Source organism: Drosophila willistoni (genome assembly GCF_018902025.1).
Source record: "Drosophila willistoni isolate 14030-0811.24 chromosome XL unlocalized genomic scaffold, UCI_dwil_1.1 Seg141, whole genome shotgun sequence".
NCBI lineage: Eukaryota > Metazoa > Arthropoda > Insecta > Diptera > Drosophilidae > Drosophila > Drosophila willistoni.
Genome location: NW_025814052.1, coordinates 4635312 through 4655634, shown reverse-complemented (window position 1 = coordinate 4655634; position 20323 = coordinate 4635312). Strand labels below are relative to the sequence as shown.

The window sequence follows — 20323 nt, the reverse complement described above, 5'->3', positions numbered from 1 at the left end:
AATATTTACTTTGTGAAATGCATTGACATTAGGAATATGTGCCGTTTTTAATTGCTTCAATATTTTCGGCATGAGTTGCTTTGAATTCTTTAAAAATATACAATTCTTTCTGCATTAATAGATTTTGGAACCGTTTTAAAATCAGTAATGTTGTGCCACACCAGTTGTGACCAATAAGCAACTATCGATAGCTAAACTTTATCGAAGGTGGCAGCATCGATGTTTTGAGGTTTTTGTCCATCACTAGAGTGCATTGGACATTGAAGAAAAGAAAAAAATGTGGAAAGTTTTATTTATTATAGCGCTAGCAATTTATAATTGCAATGCTGTGCTTGAAACAGATGCCAACACTCTGGTCCTTCTTGATAATCTGGCAATAAGGGAGACTCACTCCATATTCTTTAAATCACTTCAAGGTAGAAATTTTTTCAAACGCCCTGCCGGTTATCTTGGCACTGACGTGGACAAACTTTTTTCAAATTGAAATATTGGTTACATTTTCAGATCGCGGTTTCAAGCTGACTTACAAATTGGCCGATGATTCGAGTTTACTACTCTCTCGTTATGGTGAATATTTGTACAAAAATGTAATAATATTTGCGCCTAGTGTGGAAGAATTCGGCGGAGATATCAGCGTTGAACGCTTAGCCCAATTTGTCGATGACGGAGGCAATGTATTGGTAGCCGGTAGTGAGAAATCTGGTGATGCTTTGCGGGAATTTGCCTCTGAATGTGGTTTTGAGCTGGACGAAGAGAACGCGGCCGTAATTGATCACCTACATTATGATCACAACGATGAAGGCGACCATACAACCATTTTGACATCAGCCCGTAATTTGATTGACTCCGATGTCATAGTTGGGAAGGGGAATCGACAGAAGGATGCTGCACCTTTGATATACAGAGGCACGGGCTTGATAGCCGACAAAGAGAATCCCCTTGTACTGAAGCTGCTGACAGCGGAGAGCACCGCCTACAGTTACAACCCAGAAGCCTCCAGTGTCAGTGATTACCCTCATGCTGTGGGTCGCGGTACCCTGCTTATTGCTGCACTTCAGGCACGCAATAATGCTCGTGTTGTATTTTCTGGTTCGCTGCACTTTTTCTCGGACGCAACGTTTACTACAGCTGTGCAATATGCCCAGAGTGGTGTCTTTCATAAGCAAACTGGCAATCGAGCTGTATCCGAATCTATAAGCCAGTGGGTCTTCGGTGAGAGCGGGCGCTTGCGTGTGGCCTCTGTTAATCATCATAAAGCGGGAGAATTGTTGCCACCAGAGCAGGCTTACACTATCACAGATCCTGTTGTCTACACCATTGCCATCGAAGAGTTGGTCGAGGGCAAGTGGCAAGCATTCAAGGCCAGCGATATTCAACTCGAATTCGTGCGTATCGATCCTTTCGTACGGACGTTCCTTAAGCAAACCTCCACGGGAAGTTATGAGGCCAAATTTAAAATTCCGGATGTATATGGCGTCTATCAGTTCAAAGTGGATTACGATCGCATTGGTTACACTCATCTATATAGCACCACTCAGGTGTCGGTACGTCCATTAGAGCACACACAGTATGAACGATTCATACCAAGCGCTTTCCCATACTACACCAGTGCATTTTCCATGATGATTGGGGTATTTGTGTTTTCCTTTGTATTTTTGCATTTCAAAGAGGAAACCACTGTAGGAAAGTCCGCAAAAGAAGACAAGAAGTCACAGTAAAGAAATTATTAAAAAAAAAAAAAAAAATTGCATATAAATAAAGTAAACAAAATTCTGTAACAAGAGTTTATATCCTAATTGTAAGATGTGTGGTATTTTATTATAAACCGTCATTACAACGGCAAAATTATAAGAAGCAGTGAATGGGCTTTTGGAGATCTGGATAAAAACAACTTTTCGAATATTTGTACCAGAAATGGACCAAAAATGCAAAAACATCGATAGTGACAACGATGTTTTTCCCACCACTATTGATATTTGTTAATAAATAATCGATAGTTTTGTAAAATCTAAAATCATAGTAGCAATCGTTTTCCAACTCTTATTCAGAGCGAAGGTGTTGTGTTTTAAAGCACTGGACGTTTATTGTGTTTTATTCGGAGTGACAAGTTGTGTACTTTAACAAATCGGTAAGTCTAAAATTCTGAAAAAAATATAAAAGTAAATGTGCATTTCGTTTTGGTTCGGGTAAGAAGACGATAGTGAAAGTTTAGTTGTGCAATTTAAGGTGTGCTTAAAATGGTTTGCGAATGGTGTTGGATTATTGGGGCTCCGCTGGACGGCCGGTGGAGCACTGATTTCTTGTGTTTTAGCTTTTATGTATACACACACGCGCGCATTAAATGCACGACAAAACACGAAGGAGGTGACTTCGTTTGTCACACACGATGCATTCGGCCTAAAACTAAGTTATTATTTGCTTTTTGACTTTTTCAAAATGGTGGCCCAGGACTTAAACAATAACAAAAGGTGTTGCAAACTTTGCAAAAAGGCGCGTAAATTGTATGTACTATGTTAGCCTGTGCTACTCAAGCAAGCGCCATTGCTTTTCATTTCAGTTTTTATTATTTTTGCCTATAAAAATAAAGGCCCACATAGACACATACACACACACACACACTCACACTATCATATTCAGTTTTGCTTGACTTGCGCAGTAAGTCTCTTTTTGTTCTAGTATCTTCTCTCAATGAGAGTGAAAGAGAGCGAGGGAGATGTATTAATATTGCATTGCGTGCTCATTAGTTTTCTGATATTTATTGTATTGAATTGATAATACACACTTGCACACATAGACACAGATATTCGCATATGTATAGAGATTGAGAAACGACGCAATTTGTCATCGTGTGTTTGCCACAACCGACTTTTGTCCTACCTTTTGGTAGCGCGGGCTAAAAAATAAAAATATGCAGTTTGTTTTGATTCTGCTCATCTACGTAACTAATTCTGTTGATAAATGTGAAATCTGCAGGCTCAATAAGGCGTCTTTTTCAATTAATTTTGAGGGGTGGAATGAAACAAAAATTTGCAGTCACCCGAGACGCTAATAAATATCTCTCACTTGCGCAATGTGCGCACTATCTTCTCTCAAGTCTTTGAGATCGTTGCCTGTTTTTTTGTCTCTGTCTAGCTGGCTTCTAATGTAATGTGCATGTATGTGGAGATGCATAAGGCTGTCTCTTTTGTACTTTTCCATGTTTAAATACAGTTCGGTTTGTTTTTCGGTTATATTTACAACGATGTTTTATCTCTCGATCAGGTTAGTGGGCTCTCTTGGAGGTGGGTGGACATGACTGACCTATAAAATAAGTAGTAGTATCTCCTACATAAACGCTTTTACTAACTTTAATTCTCTCAATAATACACAGATTTTGAATTCCCTTTGATCGTTGTAAAGAATCTATTGAAAGATGGCACGTACCAAGCAGACAGCTCGTAAATCAACTGGTGGCAAGGCACCACGTAAACAACTGGCCACCAAAGCAGCCCGTAAATCGGCCCCATCAACTGGTGGAGTTAAGAAGCCCCATCGTTATCGTCCCGGCACTGTGGCCTTGCGTGAAATTCGTCGCTATCAGAAATCAACTGAGTTGCTGATCCGCAAATTGCCATTCCAGCGTTTGGTTCGTGAAATCGCACAAGATTTCAAAACTGATTTGCGTTTCCAATCGGCTGCCATTGGAGCACTTCAGGTGAGTAAAGACAATAAGATAATTTTTAATGGATAATAATAACCTCATAAATTTTCTATCCCTTTGTAATAAATAGGAAGCTTCCGAGGCCTATTTGGTTGGCTTGTTCGAGGACACCAATTTATGCGCTATTCATGCTAAGCGTGTAACCATTATGCCCAAGGATATTCAACTGGCCCGTCGCATTCGCGGTGAACGTGCTTAAAGTGACAGCTCATTAACAACAAGAACAACATTAATTATATTATGCAACAATAACACTAATATTATAATTCATTATTTGGAAGAATCCCTACCCCAAAACAGTAACAACACACGCATCCACAACAACAACAACAGAATCAGAACTAGATATAACAGATCATTAATTACGTGTACCCAGCGTTATTGTCAGTTGGATTGTTTTCGTCCTCTTCTTTCATTATTTCACAGAAACAAACACAAAAAATTCAAATTTAAATACATTTTACGAATGAAAGATATAACACAATTTAATCTAGTTTTATATTTTATAATTATTGCTATTATTATTACTGTATCTTAGTTTCTAAGTTTTTTCATCTTCTGCCCTCCCCTTTTTGTTTTGTAACTTTTTTTTTTTTGCCGCGCTAAACACCTTTCAAGTACTTTGGCTCTAGCCACACTTCACGTCGTTTTAAGACCTTTGTTCTTAAAACTAGCAGTAATCAGATACCTTATATCCAAGTGTCCAATTGATTTAAATCAATTTGGTGAAAGTGTGATTGTCTCCTGATTGCTGCGATTGGCCACAGTAATGGGTCAAGTCGCCTCTTAAACACCTGGCCTTTAAAAATCGACATACATATTTAAAACTTAAAACAAAAACTAGATTCTATATATACACATATATGACACGGCGTGGATTTGAAATAAGATTTTGTTAGATTACATGCATTTTATATGTTTAGGGAAACACTAAAACACACGATTCAATTGGAAGACAATTTTTTTTATTTTGAATTTTGTAAATCCAAAATTTCATTTTAAAATTCAAAGTTTGATTAAATAATTTATGTACGACTATACAATATTCAATATATATACATATAAACATAGTTTACGTGAGCAACCAGAAAATACACATATATATATAAAGAAAACGTAAAAAAAAAATTTAAAAAAAAATCCCCTTCCCATACCCCAATAGTACCATCTTAATAAACTGTTTTTTCTAGAGAAAAAACCAAAACAAAGATTGTAATTTTCAATTTATTTACCAATTTGTACAATATTTCGGTTTAGTTGCTATTTAAACAAATGTTACGAGCCTGTTCTCTCTTTCAAAGATTGAATAATCCAAGTGCAAAGGACGTCTTGGTAAAAACGATTTGGATGTGCTATGGCCACATGGAAGTCCTTGTCCATGTGCGCCAGGTCCTGGAATGTCCTTCGAAACGCTGAGGAAAAGAACCTTTTCAGAAAATCGTATGTCCTGCATCCTAGTCCAAGTCCTATCGCCGTGTGGCAGGATTTGTGGATCTTAGAGTAGTCCTTGTTGACCCACTTCTACTGGCACTAATATATCCCGTGTTGTCCTTTGGGAAGCTGATTGAAATAGACATTTTTGCCTCAGGGAAAAAGTGTAGATATTTCTAGAGTTCATTGAACGATCAGGACAAAAATGGTGCCATCAAAATAAAATTATCAAGGACAACCTTTGGTACAAAGGACATTCCCATGGTCCTGCGGAGAGCTGAGAAATCAAGGTTTTCTGCAGTTTTGTTGTCCTTTGGTGCATCCTTAGATGGACCCCAGGTTTGCAGGTTTTCGGTTTCTGATCGATGATGCGAATGAAGTTCTTAATTTATATAATTAATTTATATAATTACATATATAAAAAAACATTTAACACGTTTTGTTATCTGTATATTTCGAATGATAATACATTTTCTTTTCAGATACAGTGCATACACAATCGCTTAAAATCTGGTTTTTAAGCTTAAAATTAATTGAGTTTTACTTAGTACATTTTTCTGCTGTGTCAAAAAAATAAGGAAATTAATAATAAACTAATAAATTGAATAGGATATAGGGGGTATATAGGGTAATTGATGAGCTATGATACAACGCGAGGGACGCACATATAATTGGAAAATGTATATATATATAATTTAATTCCCATAACTAGAGTTAAAAGCCAAGGAAGGGTACGACGATCGGTTGCGGGGAGACTTTAGTTTGAATTTCAATTCGCTGATGCCTTTTTGCCGTTTTAGTCCTAATCTGTTTCGTGCTTTTCGGCATCATGTTTTCCACTAGATGAGGGAGGAGCTGCTGCTGATGCTGGGGGTGCTGCTGCTACTGTTGATGGTGGGGCCGTTCCGGCTGGTCCCTCGCCTGCGGACGCTGGTGGACCCGCACCAGCAACAGTCGTTAGAGGCGGTTGCTGACCGTAGATTGCTGGTGCACCGCTTACTGTTGCTGTTCCACCTCCAGTTGAGCCAGTTTCATGCATGTTATGGCCCGGCGGCAGTTGCTGTTGTTGCTGCTGCTGTGGTGGTGGTGGGGGAGGATTTGTGGCATGCTCGGCAGCATAATGCACACCCGGATTACCATTGTGTTGCGGTGGCGGACGAGGATTCATGTAATGGGAACCGGGTGGTGGGCCATAAGGCTGCTGATAGGGGGAAAATGGTGATGGTGCATAGTAGGACTGAGCGCTGGGATGGCCGCCATATTGAGGTTGGTAATACGGGGAGCGTGTTGGCCCACCCGGAGATGGATAGTTCGCATAGCCAGCATGGGGTGGAGGTGGTGGCGCTAGTCCTGGCGGCATTCCTGGTGGGGGTGGCTGGTGCGGACCTGTCATATGTGGCGGCAAATGCGGATGACCAGGCGGTGGTGGATGACCAGGATGTGGATGCATTTGTGCTACTCCTGGCGGTGGTGGACACTGTTGTTGCTGTTGCTGCTGCGGCGGCGGCTGCTGCTGTTGTGGTTGTTGTTGTTGTTGCGGTAATGGTGTCGTCTGCTGTACTGCATTTGGAAGAGGTGGAGTCGAATTCGTTGTGGCCGGATTTAAATCGTTGCTCGTCAGTGGTTGTGGTGGTGGTGTAGGAGTAGGCAATGGAGTGGTTACCTTACCATGAGGAGCAACTTTATTTGAGGCATTATCTTTGGGTGATACTTCGGTCGATCCCGCTGGTATTCCTATCGTAGGAGCAGACTGGAGGGGAAGAGCAGCTGCCATTTCCAGTTTCTCTGGCTTTATCGGCGGTGGTGGAACCGAAGGCTTGGGTGGTGGTTCAATATCCATCGGCTCCGGATCTGTCTTGCTTGCCGTCTCATGTTGATGTACTATAGGCGTGGGTGTTGGTACGGGTGCAGCGGCAGCTGGGACAATCGGAGATGGGTTGGGTGTAGGATTTTGTTTGCTGGCAGGTTGTGTCTCTTTTACAGGAACCGGGGCATCCTGTTGACAGGCCGGTGTGGCCCCTGGTTGGCTAGGTTGATTTTTGGCGGGCTCCGCATTGACCGCAGATGCAGGTGGAGGCCCTTGTCCTTGTTCATCTAAACGCTGGCGATCGCGTTTGATGTCTTCGTACATGCGATGAACCATCTTTTGGAATGTTTCCTCGTCCACAGCAGGCTTGCAGTGCCTTTTCAGCTCCTCCTGGAACGCTTCACTAGACTCTACCATGCGCTGCTTTTTCGCTTCGAACTTCTCTTCCATTTGTTGCAGTTCCGCTTCCAGTTTGGTCTGATGCATGGTCAGAGAGCTTACCTGCCGCTTAAGCACTTGCATTCGCTGGGTGGTTACCACCGACCGGACATCTGGTACCACAGCCTCAGAAAAGATCTCGTTGATTAGCCGATGATTCCGTAAATAGCGCGCATAAGCCATATGTTTGGCTGTATAACCTTCATCCTGGTCATCCTCGTCTTCCGCCGGCTGGATGTCAATGCGGCGTTCGTGCTGCGACTTACTGCCCCCACCTCTTGACGGAGTCTCATGCATATCTAAGACATCCGATTTAACTTTGCTTTTGGCAGACATGTATGCTTGATAAGCTGGCGTTTGGTGGTACGCCTTTAGCGCCTTTTCGTACTCTAGCTTTTCAGCCTCATACTCATCGATAAATTCCAATTTTTCGTCTTCGCCCAACTGCTTCCACATGGCGCCGATCTTTTTGCCCAGTTCCCATAGTTTAAGCTCCGGATGTTGTGCCTTAACACTGTCCCACACACGTTTGGAGTATCTCATATATGGCAATATAGGTTTCTCTGGCGGTTTTGGCGGCTTAGGTAGTCGAGATTCATTTTGGTTTTTACTACTCGACGATTTTGTCACTTTTTGGGGAGTAAATGCCGGATTGCCGTAATTGCTATGCGTGAAAATTGGGGTCTGATCCTTATTACGATCGGAGGCATTGCCGCCACCACCGCCAGACGCACGAGACCGGCTGGGACCACCGCCGCCAACGCCTTGCAGTGGCGTTGTCGTTCCAGGCCCGGTGCCGGGTGCACTAACACCCACAGCAATCTGTTTGTAATTGCTCGGCAAGGCCATGATGTTCATTTACGTAATGTCTTTAGTTCAAATTAAGTGGAAATGTATATTCGGGAAATTTTCACATACACGGCGAACAACAACAAAAATGCTTACAAAAAACAAAAAAAAAATACTAAAAGGACGCCATTTTTCTCTATACGCGAAAATTAGTGATGAACCACTTTGAAATTAGTGATGACATTATTCGTCATATCATCGGCAAGTCGCAAACAAAATATAATCAATGAGATTAAACTTAATTTTAATATGACAATTAATTACTATATAACATTGGAATGTTTATTTGGGCACTAGCAAAAAAAACACAATTTATTCAAAGTAAGTAGTTGGCTTTGATGAATTTGCATATTTGTGTATGTAATTGTGCATTCTGAATATCAGTTTTATATATTATAGTCGATTCCTCAGATACATCTACCAAAACATAATTTCAACACATTGCGAAATATTTCAGATTTAGATATATATATATATATTATTGCATGTTGGACTATCGAGTATTGGTTTTGCCTTTGTATCGATATTAATTGCAATAGAGTTTCAGCAATCAAAGGTTCACCTCTAAACAATGATTCCGGTTACGGCTTCGGCTAACCGGCTCTATTTAAAAGAAATCTTGGATAATGCAGTAAGTAATGGGTGTTAGCAATTTTAACTATGTTTAATTCAAAACTCTTAATTGCCATAGGCGTTCGCGGGCCAGCAGCACGAGCAGCGTCCGCGCACCTGTTACAAACATCAACATCCAGCCTCAGGTCCATCAGCAGCCCCTGGAGGCCCCTAAGATTATAGTTATTCATCCTGGTTCACAGAACTTGCGTATTGGACGTGCTGCAGATCTTAATCCGCTAACATTGCTTCATGCAGTGGCCTACAAGCGAAAACGACAAAAGGATGTTGTTTGCTCGGCTTCGCCCCAACCGCATCATGATCCTCTGCTTCCGCCGCTAGACAAACTCAATGATCAGCTGCAGGTGGAGTTCGAGGAGCAGAGACTGGCCGTGTCCCGCATCTTGCAACATTGTGTAGTGGATGATCAAAATCGTTTACGCGTTGCTACTCCCCCGCAGCAGTTGGCACTTTTTAATCGAAACAGTGTTGCCGAGAAGATTCCGGCTCCAGCCCAAGCCAGTGATGTTGAAGAATCATGGCAGAATCGCAACGGCACAGCGCTATACGATGAGCAAATACTGCAACTGAATGCCACCAATATCCAAGACTATGACATTCACTTTCCTATCCAGCGAGGAGAATTAAATTTGCATCAGCAACCGGGTGGATCTTTGCAGGCTACGCTAGAACATTTGGAACGTATTTGGTCGCATGCATTGGAGTATCGATTAAAGATTCCACTGCGTGATTTGGGTACGCATTGTGCTGTCCTGGTGGTTAACGATGTGTTCGTTCGACGGCATCTTCGAGAGTATATGACACTACTATTGCAGCGCCTGGGCTTTCAGCGATGTTTCCTAGTCCAGGACAGCGTGGCTGCCACATATGGCGCAGGTTTGGGTCATGGTTGTGTTGTCGACATCGGGGCCCAAAAAACGTCTATTGCATGCGTCGAGGATGGAATCTCACAGCTGGATGCCCGTGTCCGCTTGCCCTACGGTGGCGCTGATGTTGACCATGTGCTGTTAATGCTTTTGCGTAAGTGCGGGTTTCCTTATCGCGAGTGTAACGTTCAGGATAGTTATGTAGATGCCCGAGTACTGGTCGACCTAAAGGAGCGTTTCTGTCACCTGAACGTTGGTGTTTGTGGCTCCCAAGAGAAACATTTTACATTGCGTCGCCCGAATGGTCAATGGATACGTTACACATTGCAGGTTGGCGACGAGGCCATTCTGGCTCCATTGGCCCTCTTTCACACTGAACTGCTGAATATTACGGGCAAGACCAAAGATGTGGCTACACAACAGTCGGCACGATTGCAATACGACTGTGAGGATTGCTTTGATGCAGAGTTCCTTCGGGAGACAGGCCGTAAAGGGAATAACAATGGAATGCGTGCAATGGATCGCGATCCAATGTTGAACGCTACAGGCATGGGACAGGCACTGCAGCGACTTCACCAAATGGCACCAGTCACAGCTGACGACGATGAACTGATTGTTGTCGACCAGGATGACACTATTACTACCATGAGCCAAGCTAGCATAAATAGTAACTCTCAACTGCCGCCGCCAATTGGATCACATCCAAGTCCCAATATTTCCGTTACTTATCACAATGGCCAAGGTCAGATTGTTCCACTGGATCAGGCTATCATTCAGTCCATTGGCCGTTGTGCCAGCTACGATACAAAACGAAAAATGTTTGGTTCCATCCTTTTGGTCGGCAGCATGGCAAAATTGAACGGACTGGTACCTTGGCTAGAGCAACGCATTGTTAAGCAAATACCACCTGGTGTGGATATTAATGTATTTACTAAGAGCATGGATGTGGGCATGGTGGCTTGGAAAGGTGCGGCTATTATGTCCGTGCTGGAGAGTGCTCGAGAGCTGTGGATAACGCAACAAGATTGGCAACAGAACGGCCTTCGCATTTTACGCGAACGTTCACCTTTTCTTTGGTGAACTTTGTACCATTTCGAATAAGTAGATTATAAACATATATTGCAATAGACATAATTTCAAAACAATAGACCATAAGCAACGTAAAGAAAAAAGTCAGGCCAATTTAATAACTATTTACTTTTGTAATATTTATGTACTAGGAAATATAAAGGTAAAAACAAGATTGCACATATTTGTGTACATTTAATGTCTATGGGGCTACTCCAAATGTTTTGGAGCACTGGAGCCCATGTAATGGTACAGATCGCCTAAAGTGGAACGGACCAGTTTCGCTTTTATGGTTTCCCGATTTAGTCTTTTATACGCCTCAAATCGATGGCAACCACCGAAGCTAAAGAAATAGTTTCCACCCGAACTGCCAGTTATCCAAAGCAAGTCGATTGGTGGCACCTCATCCTCGGTTTCCTCTTGCTGTTAAAAATGGGAGTGAAGGAGGTAAGAGAAATTAGGAATAAGAAATTGGTTCACCCACCTTAATGGTTTCTATAAGCGAAAGCACTTTCTTTTCATCTAATATTGATGGAATGGGACGTTTGATTACACTCATAGGTACATTATGGATTTCGGCTATCCCTGCAGAGTGCACTGTATCCATTTTGCGTCGATTAACTATACATATGTGTACATACAAATAAGATAAGCTTGATTAAGTTGTGAAATTTATATTAGCAGCAACAGCAACAACACAAACTCGATCGAGCCGTTATCGAGAGAGTTGCCATGGTGTCTGCAGCTAACTGGCTTGCTTGGTGGCAACTTACAATGTTGTGGGTGGGAGTGAAATCTCCTCCTTCTGTCTGCAAATTCAAGTGGTATGCGTCTGCGTCCGCTCAGGGGCAATAGAAAACGCCTAATGAACTCCATCGGCGTCAATTTAACACAATTTTTCCTTCCAATGCCTTGAAACTTGTTTGTTTGTCGTAGTATGTGGCTAATGTACATAGATATACATGTACATACAAATGTATATACATATAAGATTGTATATGGATGTGAACATGCATACATACTCATATACATGCATATATATGTATGTATATGTTTTGTTGCACTTTTACCTGTATTATTTTTGCATAATCTAAAACCACTGCTCCTAGGTTCCATAAACAAATTGCTATAGACACTCATACATTTGTTGACTTGTATTTCGTTTATACGCTATAATCAACTGAAAAAATAAACAAAAGTATGTCCCCTTATCCTTTTACTTGCCAAAATATTTCATTGTTGTAAAGTACAATTACGTTAAATTAAAAACTCAAAATTTAAAATAATAGCTAAATTATCTATACACTTTATTTAAAATTAAATATTTATTAAATACTAAAAACATTCCATAATGCCTATATCAACAATGTAATGTAGAAAATTTAAATTTTTCGTTTCATTTAAATCAATTGGCAACATTGTGGGAATACTACCCCATGAACCTATGTACATACATATGTACACACCAAAGAAAACGAAAGCAAAATTTAATACAATCACTCGGATAGGGGGCCAAAAAGCATTTTGATAACGCTTAGAAGCTAGTTAAAATTAAAATGCGAAATTACCATTTTTTTTCTTTGATTTGGTTTTCGTAGCCTATCAAAAGATAATGCAAACATACTTATATATGTACATACATGTTCATATGAACAACAACTGAAATCTATAAATTTTAAAAACAACATTAGGAATGTCCAACTGTTTTTGTAGATTCGTTCTAGATTTTAGAAAAGGCCATGAAATCACTTAGTTTTTTAGCTTCCTCTCCGGGTAACAGTACTGAAAATTTCAATACACAAAATAATTTATTTGCAAATATTTCAAGGTTGGTAAAATAGATACATATATATGTATGTCAACGGTATTCCCCCCATTCGAGCAATTTTCGCTTGCGTCAAGCTCTCCTTCATCTAAACATAGTAAAATGATATATGTATCTATCAAAAGAAGATTGCCTGTAATATTGCTGCTGCTGCTGTTGACGGCAGTTGATTGTCTTGCCAACAATCTTCAATTAACCATTAAGCGTTGTATACTACGAAAAGACAACATGCCAATTGCTGTTTCGATGATCAGAAAGATGCGGCATAATTGCTTACAAAAGCTATCTGACAATGACAATATGGCAACAGTTAAGTTTTGGCATTTGAGACCGTTACCCTTTACCTTTTCAGTGTAAACCATTTAGACGTAAGAAGAATTTCACAAAGGATAATAACATCAATAATAATAATAACAATAACAAAAAGAACTATGCGATTACAAACTAGCTTAGTGCCAACTATAATGGCCTTCAGTTGCTTGATTACAGTGCAAATCTATGGCATACAAGGTGAAGGAAGAAAAGATCTTGAATCTTTAACGATTAGGATATACTCTGAATCGAATCCAACTATTCCGTTTAGTGGGCTTTTTAGAAACTATTGCTCAACTACGGTTTTACTTGGGTACTTTTATAGTTAAATAGTGGCATATGTACTATTAAGGATCTTATTACAATTTTTAGATGCAAGTGGCAAACGAATTGTGAGCAACTATGAAAGGATTAAAGAAATTTATCCCGAGGTGGGCACTGGCAGTGAATCCTCACAGTGGCGTTCCGCTGACAAGGGCATGCCTCATCCATGCCGACGAGATTGTGTGGATCAGGTGCCGATGACCTGCTATTATTATATGGTGGTCCACTATGACGAAACAATGTCAGAGACATGCAAGCGTTACTTACAGTCCAAGTACAGATATAAACTGAATGGCAAGCAATTCATCGATGGCATCTTGCTGGCGGAAACGGAGCCCAAAGTCGACGACTGCAAATATGCTGACGGTGTAGAGTCTCAGGTGATGGTGGTCAATGGTCAACTACCAGGACAAGCTATTGAGGTTTGCTATGGTGATACTATAGTAGCGGATGTAATTAACAGTTTGCACGATACGACAACCATCCATTGGCATGGCATGCACCAGCGCTTGACACCACATATGGATGGAGTGCCGCATGTGACTCAATATCCTATTGAAGCGGGCCAGGCTTTTCGTTATCGCTTCGAGGTAGACCATGCGGGCACGAATTGGTGGCACAGTCATACCGAGCATCAGCGCGCCTATGGCTTAGCCGGTCCACTAATCGTACGCCAGCCGTTTCAGAATAATCCGCATGCGCATCTTTATGATTTTGATCTTTCAGAGCATATTATCATGATCCAGGATTGGGTGGATAATTTTGATGAAAGTGTGGCCGAAAACATTCTCGTTAATGGTCGCGGACGTAATCTTAAAAAAAACAACAAGTCCAAGGCGACTCTATATTCCCATTTCTCAGTTATACGGGGTGGTCGATATCGTTTTCGAGCCATTTTCAATGGGGTCTCCAATTGCCCGATTAGCCTAAGTATTGATGACCATGATTTGGAAGTCATTGCAAGCGATGGCAATGACATTGAGCCAGTAATTGTTCAGAAGATTATGTTCCATGGTGCTGAAAGATTTGATTTTGTATTACACGCTAACCAGGAGGTAGCAAATTACTGGATCCGCATCAAGGGATATAGTTTCTGTGCCAAAAATCAGTTACATCAGGAGGCTGTGTTACATTACCAGGACGCTGATGCCAGAGCCCTGGACACACGAACCCTGACCTATGCCTACGATGCTCCAGGTATTATGTTGAATCAGCTAGAAGATGGCAGTGCCGAAAGCATATCGCTTGCTTCCCTCAACTCACAGTACTCCAATTTAATGCAGCAACCGTCTATGACATACTACACCAGCATGAATGCCTATGAGCTGCGAGGTGAGGGCTTCCGTTTTCAGATGGATGACATTACCTTTAGCATGCCCAAAATGTCCCTGCTTCAGACACGTAATTTGGGCATTGGCCAGCTATTCTGTAACAATTCGCAGCAGGCGGCACTAGGATTAAATTGCCGTCAGCGCCACTGTAAGTGCTCTAATGTAATTCACGTACCGGCCTATAAGCATGTTGAGTTTGTCATCTCGAGCAAGTCCAATACACCGCATCCCATTCATCTGCATGGATATACTTTTCGCGTGGTGGGCATGGGTACTCTGGGTGAGGAGCGTGTCGGTCAGATTGAAGAAATTGATCGTCGCACTCCGCTCCCACGACGCGGACATGGTCCCCTTAAGGATTCGGTGCAGGTGCCAGCCTTTGGCTATACAATCATTAGATTTTACACAGACAGTCCAGGCTATTGGATGTACCATTGTCACATCTCACCACATTCGGAGAATGGCATGGCGGCAGTGGTGCGCGTAGGCGAGGATTTGGAGATGAAGATGTGCCCTGTCAGCAATTGCGGGTTGTGCAGTTCTGTGGCGTGAGACTGACAAATTCGGAATAAATTTATTTGTATTGAATAAACTTTTTAAACATTTCAAATAAATTAAATACAGTTCACAATCCGTTACATTTAGTGTTGATCACTGAAATTAGAATGTAGACCGGGAGCGGTTAATTTGTTTTCTCCAACACTGGTGCTCGTTCAGTGGAAAACATAAACATTGCCGCATTTCTTTAATACTCGAATCAGGAAAATGACAACTGGCGACAGCGACTCCGACTCCCAAGATGAAGCACAAATGCGTCAATTCTTAGAGGCTGCTGATCACACACTGCTGAATAATGCCATGTTTCAACCAAACACCAACTCTTCCATTGAAACTGTTCCTACGCAACCCCAATTAAAAAGCGAACGCTACTTGGAGCACGAGGCGACAGCAGGAGAGCATGACTTGAAATTCAGTGAAGAAATGCGAACGCACTTTTGGAAGAAGCTAAGCCAGATTATTCGAAATCAGGTTGAGTTTTGTCAGATCAAAACTAGCGGTCAAACGGAGGAGATACCAATACCAGGCTGTGTCCAACTTGTGTCCAATGCCAAGTGCTATTTAAATACAGAAATTGTGGAGCCAACGGGACCTTTAAAGAAGCCAATCATTAAAAAACGCCGCTTAAGTGAAGAAGCTGCCACCGAGGATGATGCCATTGTATTGGCCGCTTGTACAGTTAGCGGACAGGAGGTCTTAGATTCAAAAGATACCATGTATTGGACTGAGCGAAAGCCACATCCGAATAAGTTTTTTCAATACAAATCCAATAAAAAGATAAACGGACAAGAGTTGCTTAAGGCGGTGGAAGTGGTGCCCACAAATGAGTTTACATTACAGAGACTTAAAAATAAATGGGACGAGTCAAAGATAAGCCAGAAGAGACGAATATACAATAAAAAAAATTGAAATTAGTTAAATAGACTCTATATTTAGTTTTAAGACTCAAAGTTGGGCTGAAAGCTATTGGTGGTGGCACCACCACTGCTGCTGGTATTAGTCATATTGGAGGTAGTGGCGTTGGTGCTGCTCTGGCTATTCTCCAGAAGGCCATACAAGGAAGTGCTGCGTAGCATTTGCCCTTGTTGTCCCTGTCCTTGTACTTGTCCATTGCCATTACCGCTTAGATCCTGCATTATATCGCCCACAATGTGGCCCATGCTTTGGCTACTGCCCGTGCCAGTACTATTGTCTAACATATTGAGGTACTCGCTGCCATTGAATTCGTTGTGCTTTTGCATACTCATGCTGCTCTGGCTTTCTTTCATTAGCTTGTCGTACTCCTGGAGAACACAATTAAATTCGGCAATTTCCGCGCGATTTCGTGCCATTACTCTGTGCTTATAGTAGTTGTGCACCTGGGTGAGCGAAGTGCCTGTTACAGAAGTGTACGCCTGTTCTAGTGGCAGTAGACGCAGCATTGTGGATTTTTTCAGACGCGGATTGATATCGTAAGTCTCACGATACTCTCCAATAAAGCTTCGTAGGAATTCTTCGGTGGCGTCGGTTAAGAGCTGAATAGCCGATTCGGAGCAGTCGGTGAAGCCGGCTAGACGCAACATACCGCACATAACCTTTCGCAGGGTCTGACGGCAGACCAGACTCGAGATTTCTGGATAGGGCTGTGGTTCACCACGTGAGTAGGCTGTATCCACAGTGGGTATGAACCAAATGGGCTTCTGAAATTTTTGACCCCCAACCAAATCAGCCGCATTTTCAGGCGGAAAGTCCACCTCAGGTATCATTTGGCAAGGATTTAGCAGATAGTTTGATGTACCCTGCAACGAGCGAATGACAAATGAAATCTCTGAGGATTGGTATTATATCAGGTTCTCGCTTACATTTTTATTGGAGTAGGTGTCGATAAGAGACTGCAGCATCTCTGTTTGCTTCATTACCTCTATGGTTTGTGTGACTAGTGAGCTTTTCAGCTCTACTATGTGACTGCAAAAGAGAATGTATTGTCAGATCCTGGTGGCTCCAGCGGCAAGTACGAGTGGCAAACTTACTGAGTATCCTCCGGTTGAATTTCCCCTTGTTGGCGTATTTCCTCCAGCTTGGACTTCTTGGCCGTTGTCGGTACATATTTGTCGGAGGTGAGTTGGGCATCGCCATCTAGTCGCAGGCTTCCCCAGTGCTCCACTTGCAGCGTTCCGTTGCCGCTTGCCATTGTTGTTGCAGTGTTGGTAGCCACACCGATATTCGTTTATTCGATAGACTTTAGTTCCGATCAAAACAACGACATCAGCTGGCAAATTCCGCTACATTTAGCGGATTTTATTTATTTCACTTCATTTTTAGAATTTTAAAAAAGAATCTTTAGTTTTGAGTTTTATTTATTTAGAAATAAAGAAGCACGCGCGGCAAATAATTTCAAGAGAGAAACATAATTTAGCATTATCATTGTTTATTTAACACAATCTAGCGGATTTTTATGATGACTACTCTAGCCATAAAACCGATTTAGCTCCTCTCAACGCTGGTTAGTTTTTTATTTGTTTCGTACAACACACCAACAACAACAACAAAAGTTAACACAAAACGTTGGCAAAATTCCGGAAAGACCTAAGCGCTTGGAATTGTACGGGGTGGCAAGAAGGAACCACCACAGCAGTAGCGGCAAAATGCACCAGCAGCATATGGACCTCCATGCACCAGTGGACTTAAATAAGGTGAGAGAATATTTGGATCAAATTACAATTGAATCGGACTAAAATTATTGTTTGTTTTTCCATTAACAAGTCCCTGGACGACATGACACCGGAGGAACGCATGCGGTAAATTGTAATTGATGGTTTATCATTTTGTATGATTCTTATTTTACATCTTCTGTAGGGCCGAACATCAGATAATGGTAGAGAAGCATAGGGGTCACGATGCCATGCACTCTGAAATGGTCATGATACTGTTTGTTACTCTAGTCATTGCCCAAATAATCCTGGTCGAATGGAAAAAACGACACTACAGCTCCTATTCCTTTGTCACATTGCTGGCCATGTGGCTAATTCCACTGATCATGTCATGTACTTTTGGCTGGATGCGTTTCATAGTGATTTGGCTTATATTCACCTGTATAACGGCTCTAGTAATGCGGAGGGCGATAAGCAAACCGATTCAAGGCACAACGCCCAGGTGACTCAGCGTTAGAACGATAAGATGGCCAACTAGCCTAAAATAATAACTATCCCACTCTTCATTTACTTTCTTCGTTAGGCTGGTGTACAAATGGTTCTACTTCATTTATAAGCTCAGTTATGGTCTAGGTATTGTTGGCTATTTGGTTATAATGGCTGCATTTCTGGGCATGAACTATATATTCTCGCAACCACCTAATACCTGGATGGACGTGGGTTTGATGTTTTGCTTCTATGGACTCTATATTGGTGTATTGGGTCGCGACATTTCAGAAATCTGTTCGGATAAAATGGCTGCAGCAATTGGTGTAATTCAAAAAATTCAATCCTTCGTACTTTTTTAAACAAACTAACTATTGTGAATGTCTTCTCTATGGCTTCTCCCAGTATTATACACCTCAGGGCATTCCCACTCGGCATCTGGAACAAAATGTATGCGCTGTGTGTGGTAATCAGTTACTGGTGTCCGAAAAGGAAGAGGGCGTCATTGAGAATACCTACAAGTTGTCATGCAATCATGTCTTTCACGAATTTTGCATACGCGGATGGTGTATTGTTGGCAAAAAGCAGACATGTCCATACTGCAAGGAGAAGGTTGATCTACAGAAAATGTTTCGTAATCCGTACGTAAAATGTTAACTGTTAACATAAGGGTCCAACTCGTGTGATAATCTAATCTTTTGTAACCGTTTTGTTTTTTTTTTTAATTCAGATGGGAGAAGCCGCACGTGCTATATGGTCGTCTATTGGACTGGATCCGTTGGCTGGTAGCTTGGCAGCCGTTGATTTTCTTTATAGTACAAGGCATCAATTGGATGTTGGGTTTAGAATAAGTTCATCATATTGCCTCTAAATGCTAAATCTGTTCCGCATTCGCAGCATCTAGTCAAGTACACAACACAACAACAACAAAAAGCAAAACAGTAACAGCAAGAACTGTAAAGACCAAACAAAGCAAAACGAAACAACAAAAAAAGCTAGCACTCAGCAAAGAAACCAAATCGCAAGCTGCCCAGCATTCCCAGAGAAACGTCATCGTCCCACGGCTGTTTTTTTTTCACAAAAAAAGCAAAAAAAAAAATTCTAAAATGATCACAAGTTGTAATTTACAACCATTCGACTGACGACAATTCGAATGTCATTTGTTTGTGTCTGTTTGCAAAATGCGTCCGCACCAAATTTCCATTGTTCAGTTTTAAACCTAATCGTAAACGCTTTCTTTTAGATATCTATATATGGATGTATTACCCCTCAAATGTATATAAAAAAAAAAATTATATACAATGACTGTATGGATGTACATATATGAATGTATGTGTGTGTATGTTTTGTCTACCAATCATGATTATGATTATTGATGTATTTAATAATATTTTGTGCACTTGAAATTAGATAAAGATCGTATAAATTACATGAATATCATGTAGAAAAAAAAAATGATTTAAAACCACAATAAAATATAAAAGCCCATAAATGTTGATTTGATTTTAATTGTTGTATGCTTTTAAACAGCATTCAGTAGCTATTTAACTGTGGGCCTTATTCTAAACTAAATGTGTCTTTTTAAGTGTAGTAAATATACATAACGTTTCAAGTTTTTCTAGATTTAATTCTTGTATTATATTATGTTTATTTTTATTCAATGAAACCAACAACATTATCTCTCCATTTGCATCGTTTCCGAATTGATGCTTGAATTTAATTGATATTATGAATATATACGTATATTGATTTATTGCTTTACCCACAAGCTAGTTTTGTACACTTTTATTTAACTCTATTTACATAATATACAAAAAAAAAATCAACCAGAAAGATATAAATTCAATGAAAGTATTCGCATATTACCATTGATAGCGTTATGTACTGAAATATGGTAGTTTGATATATTATCAACAATTGTCCTTAGCAGGATGCAATCTGATTTTATAAGTGCTTATTAAATAGTTTTTGAACCTGTGTATATATAGGTCTCAATTTGATTATATAAGTGCTTAATTTTATAACTGTGTATCGTGATGGTTAAGTATTGTGAGTACGCTGATTA

At 41.0% G+C, this 20323-nt stretch overlaps 9 protein-coding genes across 10 annotated transcripts; 6 read left to right on the top strand and 3 right to left on the bottom strand.

Annotated features, from left to right (window-relative positions):
• The first annotated feature begins 227 nt into the window (after window positions 1–227).
• Window positions 228–1802, top strand: LOC6649037 (dolichyl-diphosphooligosaccharide--protein glycosyltransferase 48 kDa subunit). Its single transcript, XM_002071347.4, has 2 exons — window positions 228–416; window positions 505–1802. The coding sequence occupies exons 1-2, from the start codon at window positions 278–280 to the stop codon at window positions 1716–1718; spliced, it is 1353 nt and encodes a 450-aa protein (XP_002071383.1). The 5' UTR covers window positions 228–277; the 3' UTR covers window positions 1719–1802.
• Window positions 1803–2027: 225 nt separating this feature from the next.
• Window positions 2028–4184, top strand: LOC6649036 (histone H3.3A). Its single transcript, XM_015177173.3, has 3 exons — window positions 2028–2128; window positions 3371–3694; window positions 3771–4184. The coding sequence occupies exons 2-3, from the start codon at window positions 3413–3415 to the stop codon at window positions 3897–3899; spliced, it is 411 nt and encodes a 136-aa protein (XP_015032659.1). The 5' UTR covers window positions 2028–2128; window positions 3371–3412; the 3' UTR covers window positions 3900–4184.
• Window positions 4185–5559: 1375 nt separating this feature from the next.
• LOC124460421 (leucine-rich repeat extensin-like protein 5) lies at window positions 5560–8337 on the bottom strand. Its single transcript, XM_047011130.1, has one exon. The coding sequence runs from the start codon at window positions 8232–8234 to the stop codon at window positions 5934–5936; it is 2301 nt and encodes a 766-aa protein (XP_046867086.1). The 5' UTR covers window positions 8235–8337; the 3' UTR covers window positions 5560–5933.
• A 434-nt stretch (window positions 8338–8771) lies between these two features.
• On the top strand, window positions 8772–10965 carry LOC6649226 (actin-related protein 8). The gene is made up of 2 exons (XM_002071344.4): window positions 8772–8856; window positions 8917–10965. Exons 1-2 carry the CDS (start codon window positions 8852–8854, stop codon window positions 10802–10804), a joined length of 1893 nt encoding a protein of 630 aa, XP_002071380.1. The 5' UTR covers window positions 8772–8851; the 3' UTR covers window positions 10805–10965.
• Window positions 10886–11731, bottom strand: LOC6649225 (putative sulfiredoxin). Of its 2 annotated transcripts, XM_002071343.4 has the most exons (3): window positions 11566–11731; window positions 11277–11413; window positions 10886–11215 (listed from the first exon to the last, which is right to left on the bottom strand). In XM_002071343.4, the coding sequence occupies exons 1-3, from the start codon at window positions 11666–11668 to the stop codon at window positions 11003–11005; spliced, it is 453 nt and encodes a 150-aa protein (XP_002071379.2). In that variant the 5' UTR covers window positions 11669–11731; the 3' UTR covers window positions 10886–11002. The 2 variants fall into 2 exon arrangements, with proteins under 2 accessions (XP_002071379.2, XP_046867087.1); XM_047011131.1 differs by lacking the exon at window positions 11566–11731 and having other exon boundaries at window positions 11277–11511.
• A 1248-nt stretch (window positions 11732–12979) lies between these two features.
• LOC6649224 (laccase) lies at window positions 12980–15189 on the top strand. The gene is made up of 2 exons (XM_002071342.4): window positions 12980–13127; window positions 13302–15189. Exons 1-2 carry the CDS (start codon window positions 13049–13051, stop codon window positions 15134–15136), a joined length of 1914 nt encoding a protein of 637 aa, XP_002071378.2. The 5' UTR covers window positions 12980–13048; the 3' UTR covers window positions 15137–15189.
• An 88-nt stretch (window positions 15190–15277) lies between these two features.
• Window positions 15278–16056, top strand: LOC6649223. The gene has a single exon (XM_002071341.4). The coding sequence runs from the start codon at window positions 15350–15352 to the stop codon at window positions 16049–16051; it is 702 nt and encodes a 233-aa protein (XP_002071377.1). The 5' UTR covers window positions 15278–15349; the 3' UTR covers window positions 16052–16056.
• LOC6649222 lies at window positions 16054–17419 on the bottom strand. The gene is made up of 3 exons (XM_002071340.3): window positions 17152–17419; window positions 16984–17086; window positions 16054–16920 (listed from the first exon to the last, which is right to left on the bottom strand). Exons 1-3 carry the CDS (start codon window positions 17310–17312, stop codon window positions 16081–16083), a joined length of 1104 nt encoding a protein of 367 aa, XP_002071376.1. The 5' UTR covers window positions 17313–17419; the 3' UTR covers window positions 16054–16080.
• Window positions 17420–17536: 117 nt separating this feature from the next.
• Window positions 17537–19732, top strand: LOC6649221 (RING finger protein 121). Its single transcript, XM_002071339.4, has 6 exons — window positions 17537–17814; window positions 17885–17919; window positions 17978–18274; window positions 18356–18584; window positions 18664–18899; window positions 18989–19732. The coding sequence occupies exons 1-6, from the start codon at window positions 17767–17769 to the stop codon at window positions 19107–19109; spliced, it is 966 nt and encodes a 321-aa protein (XP_002071375.1). The 5' UTR covers window positions 17537–17766; the 3' UTR covers window positions 19110–19732.
• Window positions 19733–20323: the final 591 nt, after the last annotated feature.

Excerpts from the sequence above, each read along its gene's own strand:
- LOC6649037 (XM_002071347.4), top strand. The coding sequence starts at position 278 with ATGTGGAAAGTTTTATTTATTATAGCGCTAGCAATTTATAATTGCAAT. Across the intron at positions 417-504 it reads ATTCTTTAAATCACTTCAAG|ATCGCGGTTTCAAGCTGACT; the intron begins GTAGAAATTTTT and ends TTACATTTTCAG.
- LOC6649036 (XM_015177173.3), top strand. The coding sequence starts at position 3,413 with ATGGCACGTACCAAGCAGACAGCTCGTAAATCAACTGGTGGCAAGGCA. Across the intron at positions 3,695-3,770 it reads CTGCCATTGGAGCACTTCAG|GAAGCTTCCGAGGCCTATTT; the intron begins GTGAGTAAAGAC and ends TGTAATAAATAG.
- LOC124460421 (XM_047011130.1), bottom strand. The coding sequence starts at position 8,234 with ATGAACATCATGGCCTTGCCGAGCAATTACAAACAGATTGCTGTGGGT.
- LOC6649225 (XM_002071343.4), bottom strand. The coding sequence starts at position 11,668 with ATGGAGTTCATTAGGCGTTTTCTATTGCCCCTGAGCGGACGCAGACGC. Across the intron at positions 11,414-11,565 it reads TCACTCCCACCCACAACATT|TTAATCGACGCAAAATGGAT; the intron begins GTAAGTTGCCAC and ends ACATATGTATAG. Across the intron at positions 11,216-11,276 it reads CGCTTATAGAAACCATTAAG|CAAGAGGAAACCGAGGATGA; the intron begins GTGGGTGAACCA and ends CATTTTTAACAG.
- LOC6649224 (XM_002071342.4), top strand. The coding sequence starts at position 13,049 with ATGCGATTACAAACTAGCTTAGTGCCAACTATAATGGCCTTCAGTTGC. Across the intron at positions 13,128-13,301 it reads GCAAATCTATGGCATACAAG|ATGCAAGTGGCAAACGAATT; the intron begins GTGAAGGAAGAA and ends TACAATTTTTAG.
- LOC6649223 (XM_002071341.4), top strand. The coding sequence starts at position 15,350 with ATGACAACTGGCGACAGCGACTCCGACTCCCAAGATGAAGCACAAATG.
- LOC6649222 (XM_002071340.3), bottom strand. The coding sequence starts at position 17,312 with ATGGCAAGCGGCAACGGAACGCTGCAAGTGGAGCACTGGGGAAGCCTG. Across the intron at positions 17,087-17,151 it reads ATTCAACCGGAGGATACTCA|TCACATAGTAGAGCTGAAAA; the intron begins GTAAGTTTGCCA and ends TCTCTTTTGCAG. Across the intron at positions 16,921-16,983 it reads ACACCTACTCCAATAAAAAT|GGTACATCAAACTATCTGCT; the intron begins GTAAGCGAGAAC and ends CGCTCGTTGCAG.
- LOC6649221 (XM_002071339.4), top strand. The coding sequence starts at position 17,767 with ATGCACCAGCAGCATATGGACCTCCATGCACCAGTGGACTTAAATAAG. Across the intron at positions 18,275-18,355 it reads ATTCAAGGCACAACGCCCAG|GCTGGTGTACAAATGGTTCT; the intron begins GTGACTCAGCGT and ends TTTCTTCGTTAG. Across the intron at positions 18,900-18,988 it reads CAGAAAATGTTTCGTAATCC|ATGGGAGAAGCCGCACGTGC; the intron begins GTACGTAAAATG and ends TTTTTAATTCAG.